The sequence below is a fragment of the Cyprinus carpio genome, chromosome B15 (genome assembly GCF_018340385.1).
Source record: "Cyprinus carpio isolate SPL01 chromosome B15, ASM1834038v1, whole genome shotgun sequence".
NCBI classification, from domain to species: domain Eukaryota; kingdom Metazoa; phylum Chordata; class Actinopteri; order Cypriniformes; family Cyprinidae; genus Cyprinus; species Cyprinus carpio.
In genome coordinates this window covers 23,022,835-23,044,394 of record NC_056611.1, presented here as the reverse complement: position 1 = coordinate 23,044,394, position 21,560 = coordinate 23,022,835, and the positions used below count along the sequence as shown (strand labels likewise).

Sequence of the window (21,560 nt, the reverse complement as noted above, 5' to 3'; positions counted from 1 at the left end):
GTGTGTGTGTTTGTGTGTGTGTGAATGTTGTTTTTTGTGTGTGTTTTTGAGTTTTGTTTGAATTTTAAAATGGTGTCAAAGACCTGCCATGCCCCATCACCTATGACCTCTGAACCCTGACCCTAATTCTGACATTCATTTTCATGTGTTTTGCTTCAAAGCAGCTACTCACACATACCACTTCTATGTGCAAACACACAACGCAACCTTAATTTATGGATTCATTCAAATAAATACACATGAACCCATGCGGTATGACTGCGTGTCAATGTGCGTCAAGGCGTAATCACCAAACGAGGCTCGAGAGCAAGCGTCACACTTTCAAAGGTAAAACAACAAGTGCTGTCCTGTTTACTGGACGTATGAATGCGCAGCAGACATGAGCAAGTCTGTTTGTGTGTGGCCGCTTAGCTTGGGATGATGTAATGCCCAGTATAGACAGAACAGCAGGACTCATTACACAGTCTGACGCCGTGTGGAGACGGGCTACAACTGACCTGCTCTCACACACACACACACACACGCTCTTACATAACGGACACCACTTTAGAGCATCCAACCGGTGGGTGTGGGTATGTGTGACCGAAACGGAAAGTCCAGGAACACATCATTTATATGTGTCTGTGTGTTTGTGAAGGTGTGTCTGTGTTTTCTAATATCTGTAATTCAGCACGTGAATCACAGAGCTTTTGAGGACAAATGTAAGAAGATTCTGACCATGGGAAAAGCTGAGGACTGAAGTAAGAATGCTAGTTGCAATACAGGTCCTTCTCAAAAAATTTGCATATTGTGATAAAAGTTCATTGTTTTCCATAATGTAATGATAAAATTAAACTTTCATATATTTTAGATTCATTGCACACCAACTGAAATATTTCAGGTCTTTTATTGTTTTAATACTGATGATTTTGGCATACAGCTCATGAAAACCCAAAATTCCTCTCTCAAAAAATTAGCATATCATGAAAAGGTTCTCTAAACGAGCTATTAACCTAATCATCTGAATCAACTAATTAACTCTAAACACCTGCAAAAGATTCCTGAGGCTTTCAAAAACTCCCAGCCTGGATCATTACTCAAAACCGCAATCATGGGTAAGACTGCTGACCTGACTGCTGTCCAGAAGGCCATCATTGACACCCTCAAGCGAGAGGGTAAGACACAGAAAGAAATTTCTGAACGAATAGGCTGTTCCTATTTGCCAGCCAGAGGACTCGGTCCTGAAGAGTGCTGTATCAAGGCACCTCAGTGGGAAGTCTGTGGGAAGGAAAAAGTGTGGCAAAAAACGCTGCACAACGAGAAGAGGTGACCGGACCCTGAGGAAGATTGTGGAGAAGGACCGATTCCAGACCTTGGGGGACCTGCGGAAGCAGTGGACTGAGTTTGGAGTAGAAACATCCAGAGCCACCGTGCACAGGCGTGTGCTTTTGAACCAGAAACAGCGGCAGAAGCACCTGACCTGGGCTACAGAGAAGCAGCACTGGACTGTTGCTCAGTGGTCCAAAGTACTTTTTTTTTTTCGGATGAAAGCAAATTTTGCATGTCATTCGGAAATCAAGGTGCCAGAGTCTGGAGGAAGACTGGGGAGAAGGAAATGCCAAAATGCCTGAAGTCCAGTGTCAAGTACCCACAGTCAGTGATGGTCTGGGGTGCCATGTCAGCTGCTGGTGTTGGTCCACTGTGTTTTATCAAGGGCAGGGTCAATGCAGCTAGCTATCAGGAGATTTTGGAGCACTTCATGCTTCCATCTGCTGAAAAGCTTTATGGAGATGAAGATTTATTTTTTTCAGCACGACCTGGCACCTGCTCACAGTGCCAAAACCACTGGTAAATGGTTTACTGACCATGGTATTACTGTGCTCAATTGGCCTGCCAACTCTCCTGACCTGAACTCCATAGAGAATCTGTAGGATATTGTGAAGAGAAAGTTGAGAGACGCAAGACCCAACACTCTGGATGAGCTTAAGGCCGCTATCGAAGCATCCTGGGCCTCCATAACACCTCAGCAGTGCCACAGGCTGATTGCCTCCATGCCACGCCGCACTGAAGCAGTCATTTCTGCAAAAGGATTCCCGACCAAGTATTGAGTGCATAACTGAACATAATTATTTGAAGGTTGACTTTTTTTTGTATTAAAAACACTTTTCTTTTATTGGTCGGATGAAATATGCTAATTTTTTGAGATAGGAATTTTGGGTTTTCATGAGCTGTATGCCAAAATCATCAGTTTTCAAACAATAAAAGACCTGAAATATTTCAGTTGGTGTGCAATGAATCTAAAATATATGAAAGTTTATTTTTTATCATTAAATTATGGAAAATAATGAACTTTTATCACAATATGCTAATTTTTTGAGAAGGACCTGTAGTAGATACTCCTTGTTGAATGTAAGAGGGTCACAAAGAAAGTATTGAGAAAGTCTCAGAGTCCCAGAGGAAAGAAATGTTTGATATCTCAGTTGTTTCTCTGTGACAGCAGTTGCGGAAGTCTCCTGCCTAGATCTTTCTACTGAGAGAAAGTGTCTTCTCTAGACAAACTGCACTGCTATCAAAAGGCGAAGAGAAGAGAAACATGAAATACTGATGACCGTACTACTTTTGGTCAATGAATATTTCATTCATTCATTCATTCATTCATTCATTCATTCATTCGTTCATTTTGGTATTGGTTAATATTTGTGTGTTTTTAAAGTTATTCATCAGTATTAAATATTAGTGCTTTTCAGAGTCATATTTTTATATTGTTCAATATTAGATTTAATATATTTGTGAGAATTTGTATTAGTTTTGTAATGTATTTTTGTTTTAGTAATGTATTTTGTCAGAATAATTTTTTAAAGTATTGGTATCAGTCAATATCAATTTTTTTTTAATGATCATATTAGTCAGTATTTGTCTTTTTTAAATATTTTTATCAGTCTTTGTCATTTTGTTTTTTAATTAATATTTGTGTATTTTATATTTTAATGATAAATATTAGTGTTTTTTCTGTTTTGTTCAGTATAGTTTTTTTAATGAATGTATTTTATAAATAGTACTGCTTTTTACAATTTGTCAGTGTTAGTGTTTTTAAATAACATTTTGCTATTTATGTTTTAATTATTAATTTTCAGTCTCTGTTAGTTTTTTTTTAATAATTGGTATTGGTCAATATTTGATTTTTTTTTAATAATTGTACCAATCAATATATTTTTTTTAATCAATGTTTTTGTCATTTTTAGTGCTTTTTACCATGATTGGTATTAAATTTCATACTAGTCAATATTTGTGTTTTTATCAAAATACTGTATCTGTCAGTTTTAGTGCTTTTTAAAATAATTGGCATTGGACCAAATGAGTGTTTTTGCATTTGGTCAATATTCATATTTTTAAATAGGCTACCAAATCAGTCAAAATAATTGTTTTTAAATCTGTCAGTATTAGTGTTTTATAATCATCATATTGATCAATATCAATACTTTTTCATCAGTGTTACTGTAATTTTTAGTAATTATTATTGTTAATATTATATTGTTAATATTATAGTTAATATTACTAATATTAGAGGTCTTTATTTGATCAATTTTAGTTGAATACCATTAGTTTTGTTTTAGGATTGTATCATCAATAATACTGATTTAGAATCAGCATATTGCTTTAAATTATTGTATTAGCCAATATTACTGTTTTTTTTAATCGTAGTATTGCATTACTTTGTTTCATTTACTAACAGTCCTCCCCCTTTTCTACATCTGTTTTCTTTCCTGAATTCACTAAAAGTGTGGATAATTCTAGACTGCAGCTTTTTTATGAAGCCAAAAACATTCAGATTGTATAAAAGCATCCATTGTCTCAGTTATTGGTCATAATGAGATAAAGAAAGAGTCTCAGTGAGGGATCTGGAAGTGTTTGACGAGTTTCCTCATCAAGGCCCGCAGCTTCTTTTATAGGGAGTCAGTTCCATGTTTTGGAAGTCGGTGTGTGTGTGTGTGTGTGTGTGTGTGTGTGTGTGTGTGTGTGTGTGTATGTGGTAGGGCTGACCCCATTGTCCCGTATGACCCCGTTGATGTGAGTGTGTGTGGACGGGGTGGAGGGGTGCCCTTCCTGGAGTGAACTCTCTGTGGTCATTACTTCCACCCATAACCCTGGACAAGTGGCACTGACAGCCTAACAGATCAAAGCGCAGGCAGACCATTCAACAGAGTGTGTGTGTGAGGGGGGTTAGCTTTGTCTAATAAAATGTGATGTCGAGGCAGGGAGCTCGCCAGCAGATGACAGAGAGGACTTACAAAGGACCGAGTCCTCTGGCTGGCAACGCTGAGTGTTTTTGTTTTTTATTTGTCGAGGAATGGGGATCGGAAATGAGTGGTAATGCACCAACAGAATTTGTGCTCTGCATTTAACCCATCCGAAGTGCACACACACAGAGCAGTGAACACACACACACTGTGAACACACACCCGGAGCAGTGGGCAGCCATTTATGCTGCGGCGGCGGCGGGGAGCAGTTGGGGTTCAGTGCCTTGCTCAAGGGCACCTAAGTCGTGGTATTGAGGGTGGAGAGAGCGCTGTACATTCACTCCCCCCACCCACAATTCCTGCCGGCCCGAGACTCGAACTCACAACCCTTCGATTGGGAGTCCGACTCTCTAACCATTAGGCCACGACTTCCCCACCAATGTGTCTGTGTCTGTGCGCTGAGTGTTTTTGTTTGAGCGACAGAGAGACTTGTTTGTGTGGAAGTAAAACCTTAAGTGTTTCCCTCAATCGTTTTACTCATGCACACATGCTCACTGTCTCACTGACTTCTGTCCGAAGTTAATGTGTTTTATAGCCCTTCCTCAGCTAGCAGTTCACATCAGCGGCTACAGTGGGTTAAAAAGTGTTAAGAGACACTTAAGACACTTCAAATTGAATTTTGTTGCAAACCAACTGGTCCCAAGGTAAATTATAGTGTTTTTTTTTTTTTTTTTTTTTTGAAGTTCTAAATTACTTTATTGTGGTTGAAATAACTGCATTTTATGGTTAGGATTGAAGTTAATCATTACAATAAATGTAAAATAAAAAGTAAATAAATAAATCAATAATAATTTGTATTTTATGTTATGTTATACCAATGAAAATAAATGTAATTTAATAATAAATATTAAATAATAATGAAAACAAATGGATATTTAAAATAAAATCTCTATATATGTCAATATATATGTCGTCATGTGGATAATAATTAATTAAAATTAAATATTTCCATGTCACAGGGAAATGTGCTGGGCATCACACAATAATGTATACAACAAAATATATAAAGAATTTTTCTATATTTTATAAATATGCGATGTGTTTTGTGTATTACATAATATAAAAAAAAGCAAAGTCATACATTTAATGAGGTTACAGTGCAACACTAAAGTTTATGCTTACAACAAATCTTATGATTGAATGGAAATATTAAGAAAGAACTGGTGGAAACACATTATGAGTGCAAAATTATAACATTTAAAAAATTATATAAAAATTATAAAATATCTCATATCTAACTTTTTAAATATCTAAATGTTTTCTCTTTGAAAGCAATAGCGTTAACTTGAAACATTTAAGGACACTTAAAACATTTCAAATGTAAGAATTTTGTTGATTTTGTTGATAACCATGGCATGGTAAATTTTAGTGTTTAAAGTCCAGATTTATTGTGAAATAAATGTAGCCTGTTTATGATGTATTATTCATTATAATAAATATAAAAATTTAATTAAATATGAATAATCTAAATAATACATATTTCAGATTATTTATTTAAATAATAAATAATATAATAATATTTAAAATAATACAAAAAATAAATCATAAATTGTAAAAACAAATAAAAATGTGAATATTATTTAAAATAAATTTAATTAAAAAACCATATTATTTAAATAATAATTTTTCTGAACTTTTCCTGCACGAACAGCACTCTTCTGAGTTCTTTTTAATATCTAAATTATTTCTCTTTGACAGCAAAGAAATTAAATAGAGACGTTACAGAGTCTCAACAAGACATATTAGTAATATCTTAAGCAACTTTGCATATAGTTAAATTTAGCTTGTTATAAATATGTTTTATTTAGAAAACCAAAGTAAGATTATGTTGTACCCAGTACGAATAGAGTCTTCATATTGTCTCTGTGCAGTAAGACACCCAAGCAGAATTCTGCAACTCCCAGTGAATAAGCCACATCTTTGTTCTATAGTCTCTCTCTACAGACTCATACGGGAGTCTAAGGCTCATTTGGAGGCCCTGCGCTCTGTTTTAGGGAGATGTCATGTCTTTTCCTGTGTCCTTTGTGTGGCGCTCTGAGTTTCGAGGGGAAGACAAACACACAAATGCATCCACACACACTCACACAGGGGTGGTAGCGAGGTGATCTCATGGGGGTGGAATGATTATCTGTGCCTCTATTTGGGCTGATAAATGCCTGGATTAGTCCGCCGGGTGTGTGTGGGGCGGGTATGAGGGGGTCAGTGGGTTCGGGGGTAGAACTGAAGTTAAGGCGGAGGGAAATGCTCCCTTACCTCACGTTGCCCCAAACTCTCTCACTTTTTTCTACTCACATGGGGTTTTTGGGTTGCTGTTGGGGACTTGGGAGGGGTATGAACGCTGAGGTAAAAAATGGAGAGAGTGATGAATGAAAGAGAGATGGAAATAGAAGAAAGGGATGGAGACAGACATGCTGTGAACAGATAAAGAGAGGTCAGAAGCAAAATAAAGGAAGAGAAAATGAGAAAGAGAGGTAACGTATGGAAGAATGCATGAATAGGTTCTCCTGGTGGAGGTGTAAAAGAAGGAATGCCCTTATAAAGTGAATAACAGGCTTTTGCCCTGAGGTCACACACACTTATGTGCATTTGATGAGACACTCGGTCTGTGGAGGGAAGTAAGTGTGTGCTGTTAACGTGCATGCTGGTATGTGATTGCTGACAGGATATTTTCCGTGTAACCTACACCTGGTGGTCATATAAGCACGACTGCATGCACGAAGGCTGGCTCACATGCATTGACTATGGAGATATCGTCTAACGTTTACGAATAATGCGGATTGATAAAGTACACCGCCATCCTGTGTTCCATCTTGGCAGTGTTGTTGATTCCCCAAAACATTTAACCTTACCTTCATGAAGAAAACTCTCGATTAAATAGGTAACGGTTACGTGTTTTGATCGTTGAAGCAAAATACATTAATTATTCTATTAAAATGTGCATTTAGCATTGTCTAAATTGTAAGTTTCTCTGTGGATAAATTGATATAATATTTTTTATAAAGGCTATAAATCACCTAAAGTAGTTACATCATTTAAAACATTTATATAATATGCTTTTTTTTTTTTTTTTTTTGAGTTACTGACATAAAGCTGAGCTTATCGTCATTGTTAGCGATAAGCTAAGCAATCAGGCAGTTGATTTAATGTGATGTTAATTAGGCGAATTCTTTGTTAAACTAGCAGGCTATCATAACAGTATGCTAAGTTAACAGCTAATTAGGTAGCTTATTACAACCTGATTCTAAACAGTAAATTGCTTGAAATGCTATAAAACACTGACATATTTTTTTTGTTAAGAAAGCACAGTAAGTAATATTGTGGACTTGTTAACACTTAATAACATGTATAAATTTTAAATTTTGGGGATATAGGCTACTTTCAAAACAGTGTGTAGGCCTGTTTTCACTGCTATTGTTAAGCACCAGTAATAGATTTTTAGTTGAGAACTAGTGAAAAATAAGTTCTTACAGTGATTCTCCTTTTTATTTTATTTTTAAAAAAGAAATTAATACTTTTATTTAGCAAGTAAACATAAATGTTACAAAGGATTTCTATTTCAAGTAGGCCTAAATATGATTTAAACCATTTTATTTATCGAAGGAATCCTGATTTTTTTTTTTTAAATATTAAGAAGCACAGCTGTTATAAATATTAATAATAGCAATAAATGTTTCTTAAACAGCAAATCATAAAATTAGTTTATTAGAATGATTTCTGAAGGTCCAGTGACACTGAAGATCGAAGTAATGGCTGCTGAAAATTCAGCTCACGCAAATAAATTACATTTTAAAATATATTTAAATAGAAAAGTTATTTTGAATCGTAATATTTCACAATATTACTGTTTTACTGTATCAATAAAATTCAACTTTGGTAAGAATATTAGTTAGAGAATTTTAGACCTGAATGACCAGACATACGACAGTGATATGCAAAAACATATGTATTTATTTTTTGTCATACTCTGTAATTAATTTAAAAGAAAAACAGTGATACAATAAGCATACTCTTTTCATTTGTACTCTTTTTTTGACATTCTAAAATAAAAATACTAGAAAAGGTAAAGACTGCAACACTCTTGAGTGTAAAAGAGACACACACACACACACACACACATACACACACTCGGACACCACTGTGCTTATGTTACACTCCCATAGTGCAACAAATGCGTCCACTGATTTAACTAGAGAATATTTACACACTGCAAAAACCCAAAACTGCAAAAAGATTGTGTGAATGAGAGTGTTTGTGTGTCAGCCACTATTTGAACTTTTTTCATTTGAAAATTATCTTACATATTATCATTCTTTTTAATTATGATGTATACATACTGATCCATTTTTTTAATTATTATTATTATTATTTTTTTTAATCTCCAACATCTAGGAAACTAAAATTTTCGTATATCAGAAGATCCATTTGTACGGGTAAAATATATGTGCACTGGAAAATTACTGCAAACGACTCTCGGGGAACAATAATTGACTCTTTTGTTGTAGTTGGTAAAAGAACAAACCCCCGAAGCATTCTCAAAGTATGCCACAAAAACCCGTATTCTAGAACATTTTGTGTTTCACTACATTTCACATTAGAATCAGAATGAATCAAAGAACATTTGCATTTCAGGTTCCATGAATGTGACTCTGGGAAATCATTGTGTTGAGTCATATACTTCTGGTACTGAGAGATCTAACTCTTCTAAACTCACAATACAAAGATCTGAATGGTTTCAGATTCCCCCAGACACCTGAAAATTCCCATTTTGGCTTTCATCTTTATAGGTTTTAGAAACTATAAAGACACATGGTTAGATTAACTATAACACCATGGTGGAATTCTGGTTTGTATGTCTGCATCCCTATTTGTATGCTATGCATTGTATTCTAGTCTGAAAATAGAAAGCGTAATTGGGTGAAATAATTTTCCAGTGGATTTTCAAAATACACATCCATGCATGCTTTTTTTCTGATAGGACCACAATCCCCTGCAGGTCAGAGTACTATTTTACACTTTCAGCTTTAAGGTTTTAAATTATGAATTTAGCTAAATGTTAAAAGTTCACCAAAAATGAGTGTGAATTAGAGATCCTCAGGCCATGCAAGATGTAAATGAGTTTGTTTCTTCATCAGAACAGATTTGGATAAATACAGCATTACGTCACTTGCTTACCAATGGTTCCTCTGTTGTGAATGGGTGCCGTCAGAATGAGAGTCCAAACAGCTGATAAAAGCATCGCAAAAATCTACAAGTAATCCACACAAATCCAGCCCATCAGTTAATTTCTTTTGAGGTGAAAAGCTGGGCGTTTGTAGGAAACAAATCAACAGTCATTTTAACATGAAAGTGTCACTTCTAGCCAAAATATTCATCCATAATCCCTAATAATATATATTTTTTTTTTCGTGAAAAATCTGTCCGTCTGTTCTGATGAAGAAACAAATGCATCTACACCTTGGATGGCCTGAGGGTGAGTACATTTTAATTTCTGGGTCGACTGTTCCTATAATGTTAATGTAATACACAGTGTGTTAATGTAATAAGTTCAAAAGTACTTATTTGTAGCACACAGTAAACTGGAATGCAGTGCATATGAAGAACACTAGACTGTTACTGCCATCTACTGGTAAATGATGGTACTGCATCTCGGGGGGTCTGCAGAACTGAGGCACCCCTCTGTTTTTGGTCTTTAACCTTCCCCCCTAACTACTACATTGTTGTGTATTTTCATTGTAGTGACTAGTTATGTTAGTAGGATTTTTTTTTTTACCTTCATTTCATTGTAAACCTATATGACATCATTCTACTGACCTTTAAGCCCTTCCCTAAAGTCTTTTTTAAGTCACAGTGAACCCAGGTCTCCAAGGCAATGCTTTTTACTTGGATGCCAGCTTTTTACATGTGTATGTGATCGTGTGCTGATACAATTTTTGAAAGGTGCCTGTATTTGATGTGCATGTGTACACGGTTTACATTGAAGAGAGTGCCTCTGTGTTGGTTTAATATGTATTAAATTAACAGATTAGGATTGTGTGATGGGGATGGCAGTGAGGGGAGGGGCTTCAGACAACCGGCCCCATCTTTAGGGGTGTGGCTTGATCACACCTGAGCAGACACCAATCAGAACTTCAGCATGACATCACAGTCCCGCCCATAACAGTGCAAAGAACTACAGAGCACAGTGTCTCCATGGCAAAAACTGTACAATAGAGCGTAAAACAGAGTTTGTGTTGCCATTTTTAATTGGCAGATAAACATATGTATTGGTCCCTCAAATTATTGATGGCAAAGCCAGCCGATTGCAAAATAACACCATCACCATTGCTCATTGGCTATTCCACATCAAATAAATTTAAAAGGGCACTGTGAATCCTGTCCATCTCTCAGACCATCCACATTCTGTTTTCTAGACCCTCCGGTATGTTAAAGGGATAGTCGAGCTAAAAATGTAAATTCTGTCATTCTCATTTTTTTTGTTCCAAACGTGTGATTTTCTTCCATCTATGGGACACAGAAGAAGATTTTTTAATAATTGCTTCAACTGTGCAGTGAAAGTCAGGGAAGTCCAAAACAACATTAGATCTCATTGACTTTCATTGTTTAGACAAAAGAAAGAATCATACAGGTTTGGAATGACATGAGATCTCAGTAAATTATGACATACAGTAATTCTCTATCTTGTGTGAATCTCTTTTAGGCCCAAGACATACTCTATGCAAGTACATGAACACAATACTTCATTTCTCACATTATCAGGAAGTGAAATGCATCACAATTAATAATGAAAGAAGACACTGCATTCTCAGCAGACTTCTTCTGTGGTCAGAGTTTTCTCTTTTTAGTTAAACAGTTTGTTAAAATGTTAAGCAAGCATCTCATTTGATGACAGACGTAAAGTGCTGCAGGGATGATGTCTTTTGTTGGCCAACCCAGATGTTTGCATCACCTTGGTTCCATCAACAAAATCCAGTAGGATTTTTCCATTGACTTTTGGATAACGGCATAAAATAAGTGACTAACATGACATTCTTCACAAAAGAACTTTTATGAATCTTGAAGCCTAAATACAAATGTCAGCTACTGAAAACATTTTCAGTCTTGATTTAAATTCTACAAGTTGAAAAGTTTGAGTTGGAATAGTTTGAAAGAGTTTAAAACACAACAAGGCTGTAGAAATGGACTAGAGAGTAGGTGAGTTTTCCTGCTAGCAATTTGTTAGCAATCACCTTATTCAAGACACGTGAAATCTTAAAAAAAAAAAAAAAAAAAAATATCACTAGTGGGGAATTACTGTATTTTAAATCTTGAGCTTGTGTTAATCACAGACCATATTTCAGGCATTTAAAGGTGCTGTATGTAGGATTGACACAGAGTGGTTGAACTATGTATTGCAGTCCAAATTCAAAATATTGGAGAGGGTTTTTTCACCCAGCCCCTCCTCCTCAGACTTGATGCATACACAGGTTGCCAGATGAGTCGATGTTTACGACTCATTCCTGCAGCTCTCCCCTAATAAAAAATTTATGTATTTTGGATTTAGTAAATGTATTTCAAACACATTTGTGACCCTGGACCACAAAACCACAAAAAGTCTTGAGTGTCAATTTTTCTAAACTGAGATTTATACATCATCCAAAAGCTGAATAAATAAGCATTCCATTGATGTATGGTTTATTAGGATTGGACATTTTCTTGGTCAAGATACAAGTATTTGAACATCTGGAATCTGAGGGTGCAAAAAAATCAAAATACTGAGAAAATCCCCTTTGAGGTTTTCCAAATGAATTCTTAGTAATGCATATTACTAATCAAAAATTAAGTTTTGATATATTTATGGTAGGATATTCACAAAATATCTTCATGGAACATGATCTTTACTTAATATCCTAATGATTTTTGGCATTAAAAAAAAAGAAAATTATTTTGACCCCATACAATGTTTTTTTTTTTTTTGACTATTGCTAAAAATATACCCCAGTGACTTAAGACTGGTTTTGTGGTCCAGGGTCACATTTTAGTATATTTATTTTTCACAAGGGTCTATTGCCTTTTTAAATACTGAGGTTTGTTACTGCCACACTTAAAGGGATAGTTCACCCAAAAATGTTACCTTCAACTGTTTGGTTACCAACATTCTTCAAAATATCATCTTTTGTGCTCAGCAGATGAAAGAAACTTACATAGGTTTGGAACAACTTAAGGGTTACTAAATGATGACAGAATTTTCATTTTTGGGTGAGCTGCCCCTTTAAGAAACCAATCGCTTCCGGTGTTAGCAATGCATTTGTTTGTGTACTTGCATTTAGTATGTTTCTTGCCCCAAATAGTTTGATCCGATTCCAGACATACACAACGAAAGGCATTTACTCTCCTGCCATGTTAAAACTGTGCTTGACTTGCTAGTGTGCAAACTCTTATGATAACTAGTTCACATATAGTCAGATGTGCTTGAATGCACCAGCATGGCTTTTTGATTACGTGGTAAAGCTATGGATGGAGCCTTGATGCACAGCATCTGATCAGAGTAAATGATGGCCTGGTCTTTTCTTTCTGAGCCTTTTCAGTATGATATTGCCTGCCCTTGACTCATGTCGCAGTGATATATGAACATGTAAACTGACATTATGTCTGCATAGTGCTTCATAAAAAGGACGGTGTCTGTATTCAAGATACTATCTGACATGGCAGAAGACAAGATTTATGAATTTTCATCATCCAATCCCTGACCATGTGCAATCCTACTGAACATACATGAACCGCCCATGCTAATTTTGTGCCAGATGTATTATGTGTATGACTGTCATGTAGCTATTAAGCTTGAACATTCAAGAAAGTAGTTGAAAAGCACCAAATGTTAGGCCATAAAGCAGCTGATATTAGTGTGTGTTTGTGAGTTTACAGTGCTCACAATTGAATGCACCAGCTGACCTCGCAAAACAGAAAGTGCCCTCCTGGTTTATCTGACCGTACACTCAATATCTGACCAACTGCCCGAGCTTTACTTTAATAACCCAGTTATCTCATAATCTGACCTAGTATCTTAAAATCCAGCCGATCACCTTCAAGTCTAACCCAGAAGTCATAGGAACGACAACCTGACACTTCACGATCCGACATTTAAAATACAGACACCAAAAAATATAGCATTTTCAAATAAACTCTCCATATGAAAAACAGACAATGAACAAAAGCGCCGTCCATGCCGTATAACCAAATGCATAGGCATCAAAAACAACATGTATTCTCAATGGAATTACTGCACATATTTCACCACACATTATAGATTATTTCCCCAGACACACGGATGAGTGCCAAATATAGAAACACCCCAAAAAGGATATAAAATAAATAGAAATACCATTTCGAAGAGGACAAATATCATCTCATGGGTAAAAGTGTACCGTTTTCACTCTTAGATCTCATTTCGAGAGTTCCTCTTTATAAAATCACTAATCATATTTTATATTAAGACAGTTATCTCCAATATAAAAATATCAAATATTAACAGCGACAGGAAACCAGGGAGTTTTGATAATCCATCACTGTGCATTTTTCTCTTAGTCCTGCTTCCCTTTAGCTGTCAATCAGTTTTTGGACATGCCCCCTCAGTCTCCATGGCTGTAGTTCACTGGTCACTCTTTATATAGCAGTGTCCCAGAAGACAGTGGTTTGGGTGGAGTACGGAGGGGGACCGTATTTCTTGCCCCCGTTGGTCTTCTTCCAGCTGGGCAGGATGGGCATGCTGTCCTGCTTGCACAGGGCTTTGTCTGAAGGTCTCTGTCTGGCTTTTATCTCCTTGCACAGGTGACGTTTCTTCTCGATCATCTCCATCATGGTGCTGTCCCCACATGCCCAGGGCATTGGGGGCATCTAATGGGTGGCAAGGGCGAGACAATGTTGGTGCATGCAGAACTGCTTTTAATTTTGTAGCCCTTATATTTTTTTAAGGGTGAAGGCGTTCACAGTGTTCTTTAATAATAAAGGATTTGTTTAATAATTAATCTCCTCTTACAGAGTCAGAGCAGTCAGAATGCATTGCCATTCAGTTTAATGCTCTCTCTCTCTCTCTCTCTCTCTCTCTCCTCTCTCTCTCTCTCTCTCTCTCTCACACACACACACACACACACAGAATATCTTAATCATGTACACACATATTAAATTGCCCATGCACCTGTACAAACACAAATTAAAACAATTTTATAGGCAACACAACATCACTATAGCTCTGTTTCAATACCTAGTGAGCTGCCTACATAGGCAGCTGCCTTCTAAGACAGCATTCTAAATGTCATGTAACCAATAAGTGAGTGATTTGGGAACACTCTATATAGGCAGCAAGTCTGTGTCATTCTAATAGCACTTCTGTGAAGCACTTATATTTAGGGTTAATATAGTTACTAAAACTATACAAATAATTTTATTACTTAAAATAAATGTTGTCTGATAAAAAATGAATACTGATTTTATTTCAGCTAGTTGCCAACTTTTCTCATATTCGTTTAGTTTAACGGAGTAAGTAAAAATAAAACAGACATTTTTTAAAGAAAACCTAATAAAATTGACAAAATGACACATTACTAAAACTTTAACTGAAAATTAAGATGAAAACAAAATATAAAACTAATTAAAAACATTAATAAAAAATAATAATGACAGTTTATTTCAGCAGAGTTTAATGTTAATATGTTGCTAAGCTAACAAAGTGATAATCTAGTAAATTTATAAAAGTGTGATACATACACTTTCAATAAAATCTATTTTTAATTACTGTTTTAGGGAATTTGTTGTTATTGTTAAATTATTAAAAATCACTTTGAGTAACTAAAAAGATGAAATAAAAATAAATATTACATGAAAAACTTAGAAATGTTGCCATGGCGATTTACTGAAATAAGTTGAAGTAATAAAATTATTAAAACTGAAATAAAAATAAATGGATGCTTTTTTAGAAAAAAATAAATAAAATGAAAAACACACACAGCAAGTTCACTAATTACTAAAATTACTAAAAATTCAAATATATAAAAATAAAAGCTAAATTAATAAATACTATATTTGTGCATAAATAATACTAAAATAACAGATTTGAAATTACTTATAAGGATACATGTAATACAGCATTAAGGAGGCAGCATAGTAAAGTTGCCTAAATAAAATGAGGTTTTGCCAACTAGGTTTTGTAACAGAGCACATACTGCAGACATGCACACACACACACACACACATACACACACACACATACACACATATACACATATAGTACACACACGTTTGTGCTTTTGAGAAAGGAAGCAGCAGACAGACACAGAAAGTACAGTGGACGCTGAGAAGGACAAGGAAATGATTTTGACAAGGTTTTATTTTTTGTTTTGTTGGGGTTAGTTTTATCCCTCGATTTTTAGGTTTATTTGGGTTAGTTGAATTACAGGCGCTAACAATCAAACACACAACTGGGGAGTGAGAGTACATCAGACAGCATACTAAATGTGTTTTATGTCTTATTATGTTATATTCTGAGTGAATAATTGTGTACGTCATGTCTGTTTTGTATGGCATATTACTGTGTTCCTATAAAAGAGTGGGTGTGTTCTCATCAGCTTTCGTCAGTTGTGGTATAAAGAGTGTGTTTTGGTGAGTTTGTGTAGTGAGTTGTGTAACTGACTCCCCAGTCTCTGTGAAAGTGACTTTGACGTGGAAAACATAATCATTATTACAGGATTTTTGTACATAATACAATAGCTCTAAAAACCTGCTCAAATAAGGCCACACAGACAAACAGGAGAGAGCATTTGACATGTGACACTGATATAAATGCCATGTCTGGATACATATATACACACATCAAACAGCCATTTTTTAGATTTACCCGTTGAATAGAAAATGCTGAACTTTTTATTTAAAGTGGCACTTTTCTTACAGCTCTTTCCTTTAAAGTAAACATCATTAAACTTCCATAGTCAAGTGTTCAAAAGTTTGAGGTCAGTACGATTTTTTTTTTAATGAATTAATTGATATTTTATTCCGCAAAGATAAGATTGCTATTTCAAATAAATGCAGTTCTTTTGAACTTTCTATTTATCAAAGAATCCTAAAATCAGCTTATTAAAATGATTTCTGAAACAAGTTGTGACACTGAAGACTGCTGAAATTTCAGCTTTGTAGTCTCTTGCCTTTTATGTATTTTTTTAATTTATTTTTATTTTATAAAATTAAATATAAATAAATATATATATATAAATTTGTAATAATTTTTAATAATTATTTTTAATTTTTTTTTGTTTGTTTTTGTTTAAACTTGGTGAGTATGAGGATGTGAATGATTTTTTTTTTGTATTATTTTGTTCTCTTGAGCTGCATGCATAAACAGATTACTTACAGAATAAAATAACTGAAATTAAATAATTTAAATTACAGCCTTAATATAAGGATATATGCACTTATACTTAATGCTGCACATATTTATGGCCATTTTGTCCATTCTATGAATGATTTTCAAGCAGTTCCAAAGCTCCTGGGGGTATTTTGGGGAAACTGCCAATCATATTGTCAATATTTCAGTCAATTTCAATCATATGGTGTATGCTTTGGACTGAGGCTCCTGCTTTTAAGAATCAGTTTTTGTTTTTTTTCAGTTTCATGGCATTAACAGCTGTGTTTGATGTCTGTACATCTGAGGAACCCAACCACAACGTCTGAAACATTGTGATAGAGACCGAACAGATTGAGGATGCTGCGGGTCGAGAGTAAAGCTGTCCGCCGCCGCTCTGAAGAGCTTCTCATTCAGATTCAGATCATTTGAACCTTCTCTCAAGTGCTTAAACTGTCTGATGTATAAAACCCTGATTGTGGATCTCTTGGCATAAACTTGCAGAGGACAAATTAAATGTGAGAGCCTCTTCAGAGCATGATGGGAAGGCAGCCTTGATCTGGACCAAAGACAAACAACACACACATACGCATACATAGACAGACGATGAATGGCGTGAGCCAAACAAAATGCACGGCAGCGGAAGCAGCAGACAGAATAGGATATACACGCAGCCGTGGAGTCAAAGGTCAAAGACATGACACCGAGTGCCGACAGACACCGAGACAGGAACCGAATTCCACACGCATGCCATCTCTCGCTCATTCTGAGGAATAAGGGGGTTGTACCTGGAACGGGGTCCCGCACGGTTGGGCGGAGGTGTCGGAGGCGTGTCTTTGGGGCGTTCCCACAGGGGACGGGACTCCTGATGTGGATGCAGAGCGACCGAGTTTACACCCGGCTTTTGTTTCTAAAATGAAAGAAAATATGTTAAATAAGTATCTAAAATTAACTAACATCCTTATTTGTTTTTGTGGATAGGACGCACCTCCGAGCATGGTGGTCGGGCTGATGGAGGAGCGGCCAAACCGACTGGGCGTGGCGGTGGGCGTGGCTGATTGTCCTGTGGGCGTTTCCCAATCCTGTGATTTTGGAGAAGAGCTACGGAGGGCTCTGTCCCTGCTGTCACTTCTGCCTTTACTTTCACCTAGAAGAGAGAAAAAGAGGTAGAGATTTCAGTACGCTGTATAAGTCTCCAGCTCTCTGTTTTTATGAGAATGATTTTGCAGTTTCACGTATGAGTGCTTTGATTTGTAATAGTGCTGCAGTACAAATACAGTCTCAAAATACAGTCACAAAAGAGACAAAACAACTTAGAATACCACACTATCTTATTGCTATTTCTGCAGTATACAATATGTATATTGTGCAATGTGTGTTTAGAATGTCTGTATGCATGAAATAAATGAATAAATTTTTTTAATAAAAGTATTAAATATAATTAAATAAGTAATTAAATATATATATATATATATATATATATGTGTGTGTGTGTGTGTGTGTGTTTTTTGTTTTTTTTTGTGTGTGTGTTTGTTAGTTTTATTTTATAAGATTGCTTAAAAATATAATTTTATATTTTTATATTAATTTTATTTTTATTTTTTTTTTTTTATATATATATTATATATATATATATATATTTTATATATATATATATATAGTTTTTTTTTTAAAATATAAGGGGACAATTTTTGCTCTTTAAACTTGAAATGTGCCAACAATGTACTGTAGCATGCTACTATTTAGACTAGTTTACATACTATACTAACAAATATATATATATATATATATATATATATATGTGTGTGTGTATATATACAATATATATGTATATATATAATTAAACAAATATGTAAGGTTTAAATTACAGTTGCTTGTGTAATAAACTTGGTTAGTATTGATAAATATAAAAAAAAAATAAAAAAAACAGAAGACATGTTTACTTAGGCTCAAACTTGACATTTCTTTGTTTTTACCCTCCATTCTTTCCTCTTTTGTACAGTCAGTCCCTTTATCTTTGTATTTTTTTCATTCCATCTCTCTCTTAATCTCTCTCCCCTCACAGGGGATGCATTAGCAGTCACATTCATCACGTCTTTCACTGGCTCTGAAGACATTAGGGAAATTGCTTTACTAACAGATGAAAGCTTTTCAATTATTTCAGCTGGCAAGAGTATCTGAATGCGTGTCCATATCTTCCATATAGACGTGTGCTTAGCTATATCGTCTGACACTTACGGGCGTAGGAATTGAAGGTGACATCAGCATATGTCATCAGTGTGTGTGTGTGTGTGGGTGTGTGTGTGTGTGTGTGTGTCACGACTGAAGCCGTATGCTAATAAAAAGCATGAGCTACATCAGTTCATTTCAGTTCATGCAGCATTGCATCTAGGGTTGCGAAACAGAATCGTGCCATGCTGTTTCATAGCGATTGCATCTTAAATTCATTTTAGCACCTAATTCCTTTCAGGAATAGGTATTTTTTCTACATACACACAGCACCTCTTTTTAGATTTGTGAACTGTAAACTGGTTCTATTGAAAAAAAGAAACTAGAAAACCAACTGACGTTGATTCTTATGAGCAAGTTCTTTTTAGAGAGTCAAAGACATACAGTATTGGTGCAACCAGTGTAGTTTGAAACCTGAATGAATAATTTTAATGAGTCGATTCTTTAGTGAATCAGTATGGCACAACCAGTGTTGTCCGATTTCCAAGTTAATGACTCTTATGAATCAGTTATTTTTAGAGAAACAAACACATACAGTACAGAGCAACCAGTGTAGTTTGATTGCTGAATGAATGACTTTTGCCAGCCATTATTTTTTAGTGAGTCATAAAGAATAACATACAGAATCCACAATCACTGTAAAGTCAGATTTTTGAATTATTGACTGTTATGGGTTGGTTGTTTTTAGTGAATCAAAAAACATACAGTACGGCGCAACCAGTGAAGTCTGATTCCTAAATGAATGATTCTTAAGAGCCAATTCTTTTTAGGGAATCATAAACATACAGTACGGCGCAACCAGTGTAGTCTGATTCCTGAATTAATTACTCTTACAAAATGGTTCTTTTTAGTGAATCAAACACATACAGTACAATGCAACCAATGCAGTCCGACTTCTGAACAAATGATTCTTATGAGCCGTTTTTTTTTTTTTTTTTTTTGGAATCAAAAAACATACAGTACAGAACAACTAGTGTAGTCCAACTCTCGAATGAATGACTCTAATGAGCAGATTCTTTTTAGTGAATCATAAACATACAGTATGGCGCAAAGAGTGTAGTCTGGTTCCTGAATTAATGACTCTTACAAGTCGGTTCTTTTTAGTGAACCGTAAACATACAGTAATGGCACAACCAGTGCGGTGCGAATCCTGAATTAATTACTTGTATGAGTCAGTTCTTTTTCATGAATCATAAACATACAGTATGGCATAACCAGTGTCGTCTGACTGCTTAATGAATTACAGTTATGACCCGGTACTTTTTAGTGAATTAAACACAGCTTACAACTCCTTGTGAGATTTATTTTTAAAGATATTATATATTATGTATTTTGTCAGTATTTTTTTGTTTTGTCATAACAAATTCAAGAAAAAAAAAAAAAAAAAAAAAAAAAAAAAAATATATATATATATATATATATATATATATATATATATATATATATATATATATATATATATATATATATATATATATATATATATATATAGGCTATATTTGGTGTAAAAAAATTACCCATATTCTCATTTAAAAAATAAATATAAACAGTGTGTCCCTTATAGTCCTCTGCTGACATTGGCAATGTCTGTTTATTTTGCATTCTGGTCTCACATTAGCTACTCGAAAACCTTATTTACCGTACTTTATCTCTCTGGGAACACACACACAAACTGTCTGGCCACGTCTGTTGAAATCCCATTAGTCTGTGGTGTCCTGCTCCATTAGTCTACATTTAATTAGTGTCCACTGTCATTAGTGTTGGCCGTTAATGCTAAGACTGCGACAAATTTATCATATTTACTTATTAACATGCACACGGTCAATGCCTGGATATAGTTTGTGTGTGTGTGTGTGTGTGTGTGTGTGTGTGTGTGTGTGTGTGTGTGTGTGTGTGTGTGTGTGTGAATTTGAGTCCATTAGCAGAGGGAAATTTAGGTGTATGTTGGCAGGACTGTGTTCTTGTCAGTGTTCACAGGGTCAGGGTCTTGTAGGGTTGTTCTACAAGGCTTTTCAGCAAACAGCAGCCAACATAGAAACATGTTCTCCTCATCCAGTTAGAGTGAAATGCTATGCCAAATATCTTTTGGCACTCAGAGCTAATGGACACAGACAACACCACTGAAACAAGACTAAAAGACACAGCAGGAGCCAAACAAGAGACAGGTTGTAGTTTATCTCCAGGGTTTCAGTCCTCGTTTAGGGATCTAAAGATCAGCTGCCGATTGCACCAAACCTCTTTTAGCGATCATTTGTTTATAATTACAACTAAGAGTTTTCTTAGCTTAAGGGATTTGTTGCGATCAGAAACAGAGGTGGGGAGAAACAGATGAGTATGGAGGCCAGTTTCAGTCACAGAGTAAAAAATAAAGAAACAAGCTAATTGTGTGATAAAGTTTAAAATAAGACATAAAGTCTCAATGTGGGATATAAACTCACAATTATGAGAAAACAAAGTAGTATTTGCAAAATAAAGTTACAACTGGAAGGAATTAAGTTGCAATTATTAAAAAAATAAAGTTGCAGTGTTGTTTTTTTTTTTTTTTTTTTGTTTTTTTAGTTTTGGTGGTGAGGTGTTAAAGGGTTGAGACTGAAACTGCTACTAGAACAAGTAGCTGAGGAAGTGATAAAAAGTGATGGAAATATGGTTTTAAAAGAAATAGAAAATCTGCAAAAGCACATGCGCAA

The 21,560-nt window shown here is 35.2% G+C and overlaps 1 protein-coding gene across 2 annotated transcripts in view; it reads right to left on the bottom strand.

Moving 5' to 3' along the window:
* Nucleotides 1-12,313: 12,313 nt before the first annotated feature.
* nyap2a (neuronal tyrosine-phosphorylated phosphoinositide-3-kinase adaptor 2a) overlaps nt 12,314-21,560 on the bottom strand; it is a 40,374-nt gene continuing 31,127 nt past the window's right edge. The window contains exons 5-7 of one of the 2 annotated variants that reach the window (XM_042739890.1): nt 17,633-17,791; nt 17,433-17,554; nt 12,314-14,147 (exon numbers count right to left, since the gene is read on the bottom strand). In XM_042739890.1, the coding sequence (XP_042595824.1) occupies nt 13,917-14,147; nt 17,433-17,554; nt 17,633-17,791 (512 nt within the window). In that variant the 3' untranslated portion in view covers nt 12,314-13,916. Of the gene's footprint in view, nt 14,148-17,432; nt 17,792-21,560 lie in introns of both variants that reach the window. The other variant, XM_042739889.1, reaches the window with a different exon arrangement.